This window comes from Dermacentor silvarum, chromosome 4 (genome assembly GCF_013339745.2).
Source record: "Dermacentor silvarum isolate Dsil-2018 chromosome 4, BIME_Dsil_1.4, whole genome shotgun sequence".
NCBI lineage: Eukaryota > Metazoa > Arthropoda > Arachnida > Ixodida > Ixodidae > Dermacentor > Dermacentor silvarum.
In genome coordinates this window covers 101,554,777-101,567,506 of record NC_051157.2, presented here as the reverse complement: position 1 = coordinate 101,567,506, position 12,730 = coordinate 101,554,777, and the positions used below count along the sequence as shown (strand labels likewise).

The window sequence follows — 12,730 nt, the reverse complement described above, 5'->3', positions numbered from 1 at the left end:
GCTTTCAAAATTGCCAGAGCGAACGCAACGGCCTTGCGCGCGCAGGCGGTGAAGCGGTAAGAGCTGTGCACGACTGCTGCGAAAAAAGCTTCCAAGTAAACAGAAAACGCATCTTTGCCCGTAAGATGCTGCGAGGAGCACACTCGGGCCTTTTTGCAGAGAAGCTGTTATAGGATAGGTTCCAGGAGATCGCATCCGGCAACAGACAGGAAGTAGATAGACCGGAAGTTAATCAACAATTTCAGACGCGTCGTGCCACCTTGCGGCGTTGTATGAAAACGTCGGGATGGCGGCTTTTTTATATTTCGGGATCGTAAAAAACTTATGCACCACACCGCGCTTTTCGTAGTACTTTATGTTTGCTTCTTCATTACGTGACTAAGCTCCAGCTCACCCTGGCGGCCATGTCTGCACGTCAGCGCTAGTACGCGTGCTGCGATTGGCGTATCCCTGTTTAATAAAAAAATCCCTCAGCAATTTGGCCATTATATGGACGCCTTTCTTACTGTTTTAGTTTTTATTAGTTATTACAGTTAGCACGACCAAGATCATAGGCTTGGTTTGAGCGGTGAATTAAATTTTATGCGTAAGTGTCAAATGACCCATTGAGCGAAATGCAGCTCCACTAATGTGAAACATGGGGAGGGGCGAAGCATACAGTGATGCACCGCTAATGGGCTCATACTGCCTTAAGCAATGGCTCATATGGATGAATGGAAACAACTTTATTAAAATCCGGCGAAGTTTAACGACCCGGGCTCACGTCTCCCATGAGGGGACTTCGAGGCCTTGCCTCCTCGCCGCCTCCCGGGCCCGCTGGACTGGCCACTCTTGTGTCTTGAGATTGGAGCTGCGCAGAGCGGCGGCCCACTTCGACGCAAGAGCCTCCGGAGATACTGCCATTTTCGCTCCTATAACAGGACACTCCCACAACATGTGTGAGAGTGTCGCTCTAGTTGCCTGACATAAGTTGAAAAGAGCACTCGGGTATTGCGTGGGGAAAATGTGCCGCAATCGCACCGGACTGGGGAAGGTGTGTGTTTGCAGTTGTCGCCAGACGACTGCCTGGCGACGTTTCAGTTTGGGGTAAGGTGGGGGCAATATCCTCCTGCCTAACTGGTAGTGGTTGGTGATATCATTATATCTGACTAAGCGTTCTCGCGTGTTTCGCACCAGGAGGTCCTAACTCGAAGAGGGTGTCTACCCTCTTTACACGGGTACTCTCAACTGCCATTGAGCTGATGGCAGTAGATGTCAATGGCAGTTTACCGAATTTACACGGCAACTCCAACTGTCATTGACATCTCAACGATCGTTGGCCTCAACGGAGGTCGAGGGTCTCAGTTGACAGTCCCTGAACGGAGACGGGAAGATGGCAGCCTCCGTGGATGAAAACGTGCCACCCGCAGCTGCCAAAGCTGCAAAGCATATCGTGTGGACAAGGTCCATGACGGACACGCTGCTACACATGTCTCGCCAACTAAAAAATCTAACGGCTCCGACTGGATCGTCTTAGATTCACGTTAAATTTTTTTCCACTAGGTATGTTTTGCAGTCAAAGAAAGATAAGTGTTACAGCGCAATAATAAATAAAACAGATTTTAAAGATAGCCATGCAAACGTAGCGAGGAAATATGCAATAATTTATCGCATATTACTCTCAATTCAGCGCGCTCACGTGATAGCAAAATTTAACCCGAAAGTCCGTGTAAGCGCAGTTAACAGTCATTCACTTCAATGCCAGTTTGAAAGTTCAACTGACGTTGATTTCGATGGTCGTTCATGGTGACCGTGTAAAGAGGGTATCAGACTCTGCGCGGCGGGTCAGTTCTGGCGCAGAGCGGTGTGCCATCTCATTCAAGTTAGAGGGGCCCTTGTCGGTCGGGGTGACGACGTGCGCTGGGAACCACATGATCGCGGTGCTATCGAAGCGCTGTCGATCAGCTTTCCTTAGGATCTGAAAAGCTTCGGGGGAAATGAGCCCCCGCGCGTAGTTACGAACTGTGGATTGTGAGTCGCTAAGAACTACCTCGCAGATGGGGCCAGTAAGCGCAAGCTCATACCCCGTAAACGAGGCGTCCCCATTACGACGACATAAGAGAAGTGAAATTCTACGCTGAAACCATGAGCGGCAACGCAGCCAGCTGTGGAAGACGACGACGACGACGAACGCGGGACGCTCGGCACGCGCTCGTGTCGAGCGCGTGTCGAGCGCGTGCTGAGCGCGTGCTGAGCGCGAGCACGAGCCGCTTGCTTACCGTGACTATGACGATGACGACGACGACAGGAGACGCCGACAGCCCGGGCGCATAAGGTGCTTCGCGCCTAAAAACATCAAAGTCTCTACAATATGATGTTTAGGTTCTTTGTGTGTTATCGCACATCGCTCCGGAGCGTCGCGTACCCTTGTGGCGCCAGCTGAAAGTTGCACCGCTTCAAAGCGTAGCGCCACCTCGTGGCGCCTACTAAAATGTCCGGGGGGTGGGGGGTTCGTATAAGGTGACGTGGCTTCTCCCTTGGCGGTCATGCGTGTGTTGCGCTGGTACGCGCGCCGCCGTCAGGCAGCCGGACTCTAAAATTAAATAAAACTTAGTCTCTTTTCGCAATTGTTATGTATGCCTTTGCATGCCAATGCACACAGGCTAAAGTCCCCACTATGACGCACACGAACACCGGCAACTTACCCAGCACTATTCTCCTGACTAGAAAGAAGCCGCACATGTTCACGGCTAACATGGTCGTCAAGGATGGCTTGGTGAACCGGGAACTTTGAGTGCACGTCTCTTGAATTCCAAAATGCACGCAAATATAGTCCCAATAGAGTTCCAAAAATATAGACTCAACAGCTTCGGTGTTCTTCCCTCTTCACAGTGAGTTGGAAGGGCATCACGCTTTTTTTTAACAGCGGAGCTGTTTAAGCCGGCCGTAAGTTGTGCCACGAGCCGCAAAACATCACTGAGTGATGAGTCACCTGGGTTGCCTAGCAACCACCTCGCGGAGCGGCGTGTGCTTCACTTCCTCTCCGGGCCGTGCACCTGTTGCCTTGACATGGGACGGTAAGCAGAGGGAAGGAGAGCATGCGGGCGGCGCGCGCAATGCTCGGGAGAGGGAAAGAAAAAATGAGAGCGAGAGAGAGAGAGAGAGATAGAAATTGTAGCAGCACTATTCTAACCACTGTAGCAGCACCAACGAGGCAACGCGCAGAGCTGCTGCCGATGCCGTCCGCGTTTCCACGTGTCCCTGCGTTCGCGCCGAAAGCGCCCGGTGTCCGTGACTGCAGCAGGCGCCTCTGGCGTCGGCTCGGCAGGTTTCGACCAGCCACGCCCCGGCAAGTGTGGAGGCGCAGCTTGGCCGTGACGTCACCAGGGGCATAAAGTTCAGAGCCGCCGCGACGGTCACGGCGGCAGAACTGTCGTTGACTCTGTGGCGAGTGCATGTAGCCTGACATGGGACGACCAAAGAAGATCCGGACACCCGAAAAAGAAGCCGCTCATCTTGAAGCGCGGCAAGGCGAGAATCTGCACGTCGGCGGCGAGCCGATTCTGAATACCGTGCCCAGCAGCACTTAACATTGCGTAGCAAAACTTAGCCAAGCCTACTAAAACCTGGAAGAAAAGCTAGGTCGATCACCAGCTCCGCTGTTTACTCCAGCCTTGCACCACTAGTGCAAGCTGCCCACGTTTTGTTTTGTTTTGTATTGTTTTTTCTTTTTGTTTTCTTTTCTTTCGGTGCGAAACACCTTATGCGCCCGGGCTGTCGGAGTCTCCTGTCGTCGTCGTCACGGTGAGCAAGCGGTTCGTGCTCGCGCTCGACGTCGTTGTCATCTTCCACAGCTGTCTGCGTTGCCGCTGATTCCAGCGTCGAATTTCACTTCTCTTCTGTCGTCGTAATGGGGAGGCCGCGTTTACGGGGCTATAGACTTCAGACTCTGCCCAGGCGGCGCTGCGGAAAAACCCGCCACCAGCGCCCCCATCGCAGCGTTGGCGCAAACTGAGTAGTGCAAAGAAAGCTGTCCGCAAGCGAAGCTGCATAGGCCACAATGGAGCCCCGTCTTTCGGTTTTGTTGAGGCACGGTTTCCTAAAAATCAAGGACCTGGAAAGCTTCTTTCTTCCATGCACGCTTCGGAAAGGGAGGAGAGCGAAGTACGTGTACAATGTAAAAGAAGTTTCAGGTGTTATTTCGGCGCGCTGCAACTCGCAAGTACAGCGAGCATCGTACAACGTCGAGTTCGAGGCAAGCACTCCGATGTCCGTTCTCTAGCGCCTAAATGTGTTAAATGTGGGTGCGTTTATAATGTCAAAGCGATGAAGTACATATATGATTAAGTCAGTTAACTATGTAGCTTACGGTCAGTGGTAAAAAGCTCGCTTTATCAGGGGCGAATGGCCCTGGCGACCTTCGCCTTTTCAGTTGCGTTCTCGCTTCAGCTCTCGCTTCCTGGGCGTTCGAGCGTGTTATCGCGCATCTTCGAATGTTTTCTTCACGGTTGTCTTCCGTTTGTATTTACTGCAAATGGAGATACGTGCGTGTCCGTTTTCGCGGGGTACAACCGAAGGCAAACCAAACCTAAAGGTTGTCACGAACGATATTTTGGGATTTATTCGTTTGAACACGTGTTAGCATTCGCGTGTTGTTGCACGCGCTAAACTGATGGCTATCTGGTTTCAAATCTCTCAAAGGGAGACCGCTTGTTATTCGATTGTTTATCGCTCACTGCGGCGCGATTACATCTGTTGCCGGGCAGGCGCGTATATACACAAACGATGCTACCGTTTTGGGGTTTCCTTTTTTGGAGACCACGAAAACTCTATCGCACCTTGTTGGCGATAAGACGAATGCTTCTCACTTGTTTCGGTTTTCGGACGTGCACACAACCATTTTTCAGTTCGCTTATCTTCTTATTCATGAATAAACATTGTGTATTTTACAACACAATCTATTTTCTCGTCACTTTACGATCACTCTAAAAATTACGACCATTTTTTTTCGAAATTGGTTCTTTCGAAGAATTTAAATCAGCAATTAAAGAAATCGACCCTGGGGGGTCGCACTAGGCAAAAATGAAAATCGACCCTCAAAGGGTTAAGCATTTTATCGTAATGTTTAATGTCGTAATTATTTACAGAAAATAAATTCTTCCAAAGCCTTTTTCGGGCAGCAAACAGCCTGCGAACATAACGAAAGTAACCTTCCTACAGTCCCTCCGCGAAGCATATTCCTGTCTCGCGGGAGCTACAGCACCGCTCAGTACCCTTGAATTTTAGCAGACGCTTAAAACAACACACGCGCACAAATGAATGTAAATAAACAAAACATTTTTTTCTACACACGGGCGTTACTTCGCAATTACTCATCCAGTGCTCCCACAGCAACTTTATTGCTCAGATTAAAAAAAAAACGCAGTCAAGAGGGCTCAGTGCATTGCGAAACGTGCTTGTTGTATCGGAAAAGCCGAAACTAGAAATGAGCTCGCGATACCACAATGCCCTAGAACACGATTTTGAATTCGTAAAGGAACCAAAATGTTTGGTTAAACTGACCTGCCAAATCTCTCCGTTCCACTTGCTGAGTCAAGCGGAGGCGGACGTGTGTAAACAGGTAGAAATATCGATGGCACATACGCAGGATGGTTCACAACTTTGTTTATTCTGTTGCCAACGAAGGGGCGGCTGCAGATTCTTCAGTTTTCACTTGGTTGCCATAGTCCCTCGTCAGGGCTACGCAACACAATTACAGTAGACCAACATTATCACACTTTCTCATGTGAGCGGCTGTGTTGTGGAGAATGCGAGTAATTCGCTTACCCAACACGCGAACGGCCCGTATCCAGCGCTCTCGCCTTTCTCCTTCATACGACCGGGATGGAAATCGGTAAAACTGAACGTTGTTATTCAGTCCCTTCACGTTCATGGCAATTTACAACGCAACAGTAACGTCGATTGCGGCGTTTCTTCGTAGCGCGCGGAGCTGTCGCGGTTGCCGTCGTGCTCGCCATCGTCAACAAGAACTTTATGGCAGTTCGGCGGCGCGTCCGACTAGCGGAGAAATTCATAGCTCTCATTTTGGGTATTAAATGCGCAAAACATTCGCAATATGAACGAAAATTAAGTTAAATCGTTGTTTCGCACTCGTAGCTCCTTAGGCAACTTAGCAAGGGAGTCGGACTATGCACTACTCAATTATTACGTCTTCGCACCGGCAGGTGGCGCTACGCGTCTTGCAAAACTCCAGAGTCTGACGTCTATGAGCCATTGCTGAAGGCAGTATGAGCCCATTAGTGGTGCATCACTGCATGCTTCGCACCTCCCCAAGTTTCACATTATAGGAGCTGCATTTCGCTCAATGGGTCTTTTGACACTTACGCATAAAATTTAATTCACCGCTCAAACCGAGCCTACGACTTAACTGGTGCTAACTGTAATAACTAATAAAAACTAAAACAGTAACAAAGGCGTCCATAATGGCCAAATTGCTGATAAACAAAAAAAAAACGTGCAGTGGCTTAGCTCGGCTATGCCAGGATATACGTAGCGTTGGCAAAGGTTCAGATGATTATTCTTAGCTTTCCTGGTTGTCTAGATTGTCAAGGATTAGCTTGATTGTCATGATTACTGCTGCTCCAATGACACACACGCGGTATGCGTATTATGTGGCACATGTATTCATTCCTCCTACGCTCAACCGCTAATTGCCAGGCAACTACTTCGGGATCCGATGAGTCAAGCTTCTCCGTTCTTCTGCGCTGTTGAGCAGCATTTGTGCTCTCCTTCTCCATGGCTATACCACATTGGCAAACGCCAGTCAGAAGCGCAGCGGCTCCAGCGCAGTGTCAGGCGGCGAGTGCACAGCGAGCGAGCGCGCGCCGGCGCCAGTGCGTCTACCACGGCTACGACGTCACTCCTCTGGAATGCGCAGACCGGCGGCGGTGAGTCGCGCGCGGCGGCGGCGGAGTGCGCGAGAGGTGCCGGCTCCGGTGGCTCCGGTGGTGCGCAAGCCGTGTGACATCACTGATCCTTGCGCATGCGCAGCACGGCTCTTGATGTGCCGCGCGAAACGGGCTTGGCTAGGCCAGTGTAGCTAACGCTACAAAAATGATTGTTTCGCTAATACTTCACGGTAAAAGACATCATCAAGCTTGTCCTTAAATAATACTAGTGACGGCTTGGCCGCATGGCGAGTTTTTCTTCTTTCTTTTTCTTTTTTTTTCTCGAACTTCGCTTCATCAGAGATTCGGGGGTCATTCTGGAAGGTCTCACAACTCTGCCGGTGTCATTGTTTTCTTTCTTAGGAAGTTTACGGATTTTGAAGCACTCACTGTCATTGCTCATCTAACACATTTATCAAAGCTTTAACCGTCCTGGACTTTGCTGACCATCGCTGCCGCTGGCTACTGCGTCTGTACAGTCGAGTTTGCGGCTGCTCTGGCGCCATCTGGCGCAGCGACGCAGCAGTGTTGGGAAGTGGGCGCCGCAGCTCGGCCGGCTCGATGAGTATTCTTTCCCGCGCGCTACATTTCGTCTCGGCCACGGTTGAAGCCGTTTTGCTTTGTTCACCAGCCTCCTTATTTTTTTATACGTCTTGCGACGGTGCAATGGCATGCGCTTCATCGGCAAGCGTCGGAGGTGAAAAAAAAAAGGCAAGTGGAACCGGCGATACTGCTGCGTAAAGGGCTGTCACGACCACGAAGGCCAGCCCGGGATAAAGTTGTACAGGTTTCCTGGCAAGTCTTATGAGATCGAACGGCGAAAGAAATGGATCGCAGCTGTGAGGAGAGTAAAGTAAGTCAGCTTCTTTGATATTTGTGATAAGGTTTTGTTCTGTAAAGCGTGCTACACATGCGCGTTTCACAGCTCGTTGTGCGACGCCAGCGGCCATGACCAGCTGCTGAACATTTAAAAGAAATTTGTCACGACTTTGCTGATTTGACGACTGCTTGCCGTTGTCTTAGCATTCGGTATGATCAGCATAACACTGGCATGTGCGATGAGTAATATTTTATGCCAAGGAAGCCTATTTTGTGCTGGCGAGCACTAATTCGACGATTCTCGTTTCGGCCGCTGGCGCTTGAGAGGCGCGGTTTCACATTGTGCGATTTTTCTTGCGATATACATTTGCGATGTATCATTGTAAAAGCAAAGTGCGTATGCAAGGAAAGGAATTCGCCAGCGAAATCGTATCTTGTGAAAGGGGCCTAATGAGCCTCGATCATTGTACATGGTGAAAAACGAACATTCGCGTCATGTAAATTAAGATCGCCTAGTTAATAAATCTCGTTTATCAGCGCAGCAGGTGGCTCCGACTGGGTCCCAAACGAGTCAACGAGGATAGCATGGTCACTGCCACACGATCCAACAATCCGAATCGTTTAGCTCACTCGACATGACTGTGCTGACGACAGCCTACGAGTGAGTGTGTAGCTGCACGCGGTCCAGATCGAGCTGTATGACAATCTAAAGTAACAGTGTGACAGGGGCATCAAATGATAGGCCGCGGCGTACAACGCGCCGGAGCGAAATGAGGCATGCATTGCCAACAGTGAGGCGTCGATTAAAAATCAGTCAACTACAACGTTTTCAGGGTGCCAGTTTAGTTACTTCAATTTTAGTATAATAGTAAGCTTTACTCACGTGAAGGATGACGTCGTATACTTGCTTTCCCTGTTGCGAACGGCACTTCGCGTGAACGTCCACGCCGTCCACTTCTTTCACACAAGCAACATGCGAAGCAGCGTAGAGCTTGCCTCCGCTGGTTAACGCTGCACCGTGAAAGTAATCGTCTATTCCTTTAATAGGCCTGAACCCCGCAAAAACTATTTGTGACATCACAGAGGGCCACGCTTGTACTTTCACGTACACACACGCACAAAAAAAAAAAAAGAAGACGGATCGCGGATATGCGCGCGGCTTTCGGAGGCGTGTATACGTAGTTCCGAAATCTCGCTGTCTTCCCCCCTTCCCAGTTTCGCGCCGCCCGCCACATGCGACGCTGAGCATCGCGCCACCACTGCTGCGCAGCTGCGCCGCCTGTTCACTGTACGGAGCCTACAGAAAATGAAAAAAGAAAAGAAAAGAAAGCGGTTGTCACGCACGTGTTCTACGTGAAGCGAAGCTTTCATGACGTGAAGCGAAGCCTACAAGTATCTTTACTGTCGCGCTATGCGCTGAATCTGTATTTTATTTTTTGCACTCTTCTTGTCGTATTGGTATTCGTTTTCTTTGTCTTTTTTTTTTTCTCACTGAAACAATTTATCGCAGTGGGGTGCATAGTAGCACCAACGGCATCAACCGATCGAATAAGAACACCGGCCTCACGCCTCAGAACACAAATTTCACACATTTCGATGCTCACCTTTGTAGGCGAAAGAGCAGAGTATGTCCCAGACGTTGTCGTACGCCTCTCGGAAGAAGCTGTCTCTGTTTCGTGGCCGCCGTCTTTCGACGTAAGCGAGACCCGCGGACATCAGCGGAACCATGGCGACAATCACTACCCACGCCTGGCCGGGAAAAAAAAGGACCAAATAAAGTTCTTGTCACCGTCATTTGTCAACCTCTGGCCATCCACTCTGGATATGTAAAGGGGAAGGGGGGGGGGGGGGCATTCTAAACCCAGTGTCTTTCTTAGCAAGTTTCCCACACGTTTGCGTATCGCGTATGTACGATATGTATGTTTCTAGTGTCTTAGACGGGTCGATCCCGAAGGTAGTACAGCCTTAACATGGGCCGTTTCCGTGGCCATGTGCAATCTAAAAACGTGGTCCGATCCCAAAGATAGTACAGTAAAACAATTTAAGTGGTATGACGCTTCTCTTACTCTCCCTGTGAATAAAGAAGAGAAGAAAGAAAGAAAGAAAGAAAGAAAGAAAGAAAGAAAGAAAGAAAGAAAGAAAGAAAGAAAGAAAGGTTAACCAGAATAACGTCCGGTTGGCTGCGCTACACCGGGGGAAGGGGAATGCGGAACACAAAGATCACAGGGAGAGAGAGGTAGAAGGAAAGAAGGAAATTATCGGTCAATTCGCTGACGCCGCGAACTCACACAGGAAGACATTGTTTATGATCCGATTCAACTAGGGGTTGAATCGACTTCCAACTTCGTTCGTAACGAACCCCCCCCCCCCCCCCCCCCAGGGGTTTTCCATATGTGTCAAGCTCTGGCCATCCACTCAGCATTAGATAACGACATGGAGACGTAAATGAGAAAGAACACAATGAAAGTTATAGGATGCCAAATGTGCATACCAATAAAAAAAATCAAGCTATTGTTTCCTCTCCATAACTATACCTTGCACCGCTTTCTCATTCTTTTTTTCCCCTCGGGCGCACGTTATCTTTCCGTACAATATTTTTCCAGACAGCCAGATAAGTTTTATGACGATGGCTGGCTTGCCTGCCAATCGAAGACAAGCAGGTATCCGAACGCGTTGACAGAAGGCTTTCCGGCGACAGCGATCAGCGCGCAGTGGCTGGTGTACATGACGGGTGCGTACGTCACCACCTCTGCGCGGTCAGACTGCAAGAAGACCGAGGAAGCGGCCAGGTCAACCTCCTGCACAAGTGCAAAGAAAGCGAAATAGCCAGAAGACGGCATTTATACGTCAGGCGTTTGAAGAAAGCACCGGCCATTTTTTTTTCAGAAAGTATGCAGAAGGTTGCTTATCTTAAAAGCGAGAAATCTCCCTTCGAATGTGACTATTAGTTGCCTCATAAAAGAATGTGTGGGGTTCACATATATTACCTAAAAAGAGTGGAAAATGAGATAATTGCGTCAATAAGATGAGTGAAAGTGGTGGCTCTTCAGCACGGAACCGCTGTGCGACTCTTTGTCGCTTTCTACGTAGAGGAACTGCCGTGCCTCATCCTTCTGTTGTTTTCGTTTACCGCTGAATTCTATCGTGACATGTCATCAGATCGGCAAAAATAAGACATGGTATTTCATTAAATTTAAGTTCGCTAACATGAGACAAAATGTTTATTGAAGTAGTGCTTGCTTGCTTGATTTTATTTTCATCTTTGCAGCAATGTTATTAATTTATTGTAGACTGACAGACAGACAGACATGAACTTTATTTGGTCCCGAGGAACTACGTGGGGACCCCCTGTGGGAAGTCCGTAGTAGTCGCTGGCCGCGTCCACGTAGGGGCAGGAAGACCGTGGTCCTCCGCCCTTTCGCAGGCCCTCTGGACAGCCTGGAGTTGGACTTAGAGTACGCTGCTTTTAAGGGCATTTGTCCCAGTCCGCTTCTTTGTTTAACGGTGCGTTACGTAACGCAGGGCACTGCCAGAGCATGTGAGCCAATGTACAGAAATGCACACCACAATCTGGACAGCGTGGTTCTATATTTGGGGCGATGCGACTTAGAAAGCCCCTCGAAGGAAAGCACCCCGTTTGGAGCATTCTAAAAGTCGACGATTGAGACCTGTTGAGCTTAGGATGAGGTAGTGGAATACTCCTCCGCTCTAACTGGTAGTGAGAAACTATTTCGTGGAAAGTAAGTAATGGGTCGCTGTGCTTAATTCGCCCGTCAGCAGCATACCTGCAGACCTCTACTGAACCTCGTACTGAGAAATCGTTATTGCGAATAGATGCGCAAACATCCCCTAAAATGGTCAACGCAAGACGTGTATACTATTTTACTTTGAGAGAACGGGTGAACTTGGCGCGATGAAATTTGGAAGGGATGCTGGACATGCAAATGGCTACCATTCGAGCAATACAGAGATGTGTAGGATAATAGGGTTCTGTGGGAAATAATTTCTGTTGACTGGGCATTGGAGCTTTAGTGGGGTATTCAACGGTGCACAATATCATGATCATGATATTACGTAACACTCAACCGGCAATCAGTGGCAGCTCGAGCTGCGGCTGAGTGCCGGTTGAGTGTGACGCATTCCATTAAAGTTGATAGACCAGTTTTGATGTGGGATTCCTTTAGTGTGATGTGGTGACTTTTCCAACTCGTAGTTACGTGCTTGTGAGTAGTGTCATAGTGTCTGCAGTGTTTGTTTTATATTTCGTTATGTGTCTTTGTCATCTTGTTTCCTTCTTTCTTTTTCTTTGAATTTCGAATAGCTAGCGCTAAAGAGACCTACCCTCTCATATTTGTTTATTTAATACTAAATATGAATGAACAATATCTTCTCACACCTCTAGAGGTGTCGGGGTAAAACTTCGCAGCAATAATGTTGGTCCTAGGAGTAATTTGTTGGAGAAAGTTTATAGTTGCAGATGCATCGGAGTGCCGCCTGTTGCCATCTTGATCTGTAAAGCTATTGCGAACAGGGAACTGCACTATGGGACACTGATGATATAATTTTAACAGCGGAGCTCTTTAAGCTGGCCTTTAGTCCATCCGTCGTCGGAAAACATGTGGGCCGATTCTGGCGGCAGTGCAGAAAGGGTCCAAGCGCAATGACACATACCCCTGTGAACTAGCGAAGCTGAACAAGCAAGTCTAGCTAAGCATGGTTGGGACTACTTAAGCTTATCCAGCCATCGATAGCCAATCAGTGGTTAATCAATAATCGATCAATAATCAATAAATTCCAGAAAATGCTGGGCATGATTTGGCAGTGCTTAGCCTAGCCCAAATACGTTGCCAATACGATGCTATAGCCAATCGATAGCCAATCAATAGCTAATCGATAATCGATCAATAATCAATAAATCCGGGAAATGCTGGGGATGATTTGGTAGTGCTTAGTCTAGCTCAAAGCCAGGACCAGCTAGCTAGGGT

The 12,730-nt window shown here is 48.9% G+C and overlaps 1 protein-coding gene across 1 annotated transcript in view; it reads right to left on the bottom strand.

The window, feature by feature from the left end:
• Positions 1-12,730, bottom strand: part of LOC119448798 (glutamate receptor ionotropic, kainate glr-3) — a 30,764-nt gene that overhangs the window by 10,977 nt on the left and 7,057 nt on the right. Inside the window, exons 5-6 of the mRNA XM_037712013.2 lie at positions 10,385-10,543; positions 9,350-9,494 (exon numbers count right to left, since the gene is read on the bottom strand). Of these exons, the coding sequence (XP_037567941.1) occupies positions 9,350-9,494; positions 10,385-10,543 (304 nt within the window). The remainder of the gene's footprint in view (positions 1-9,349; positions 9,495-10,384; positions 10,544-12,730) is intronic.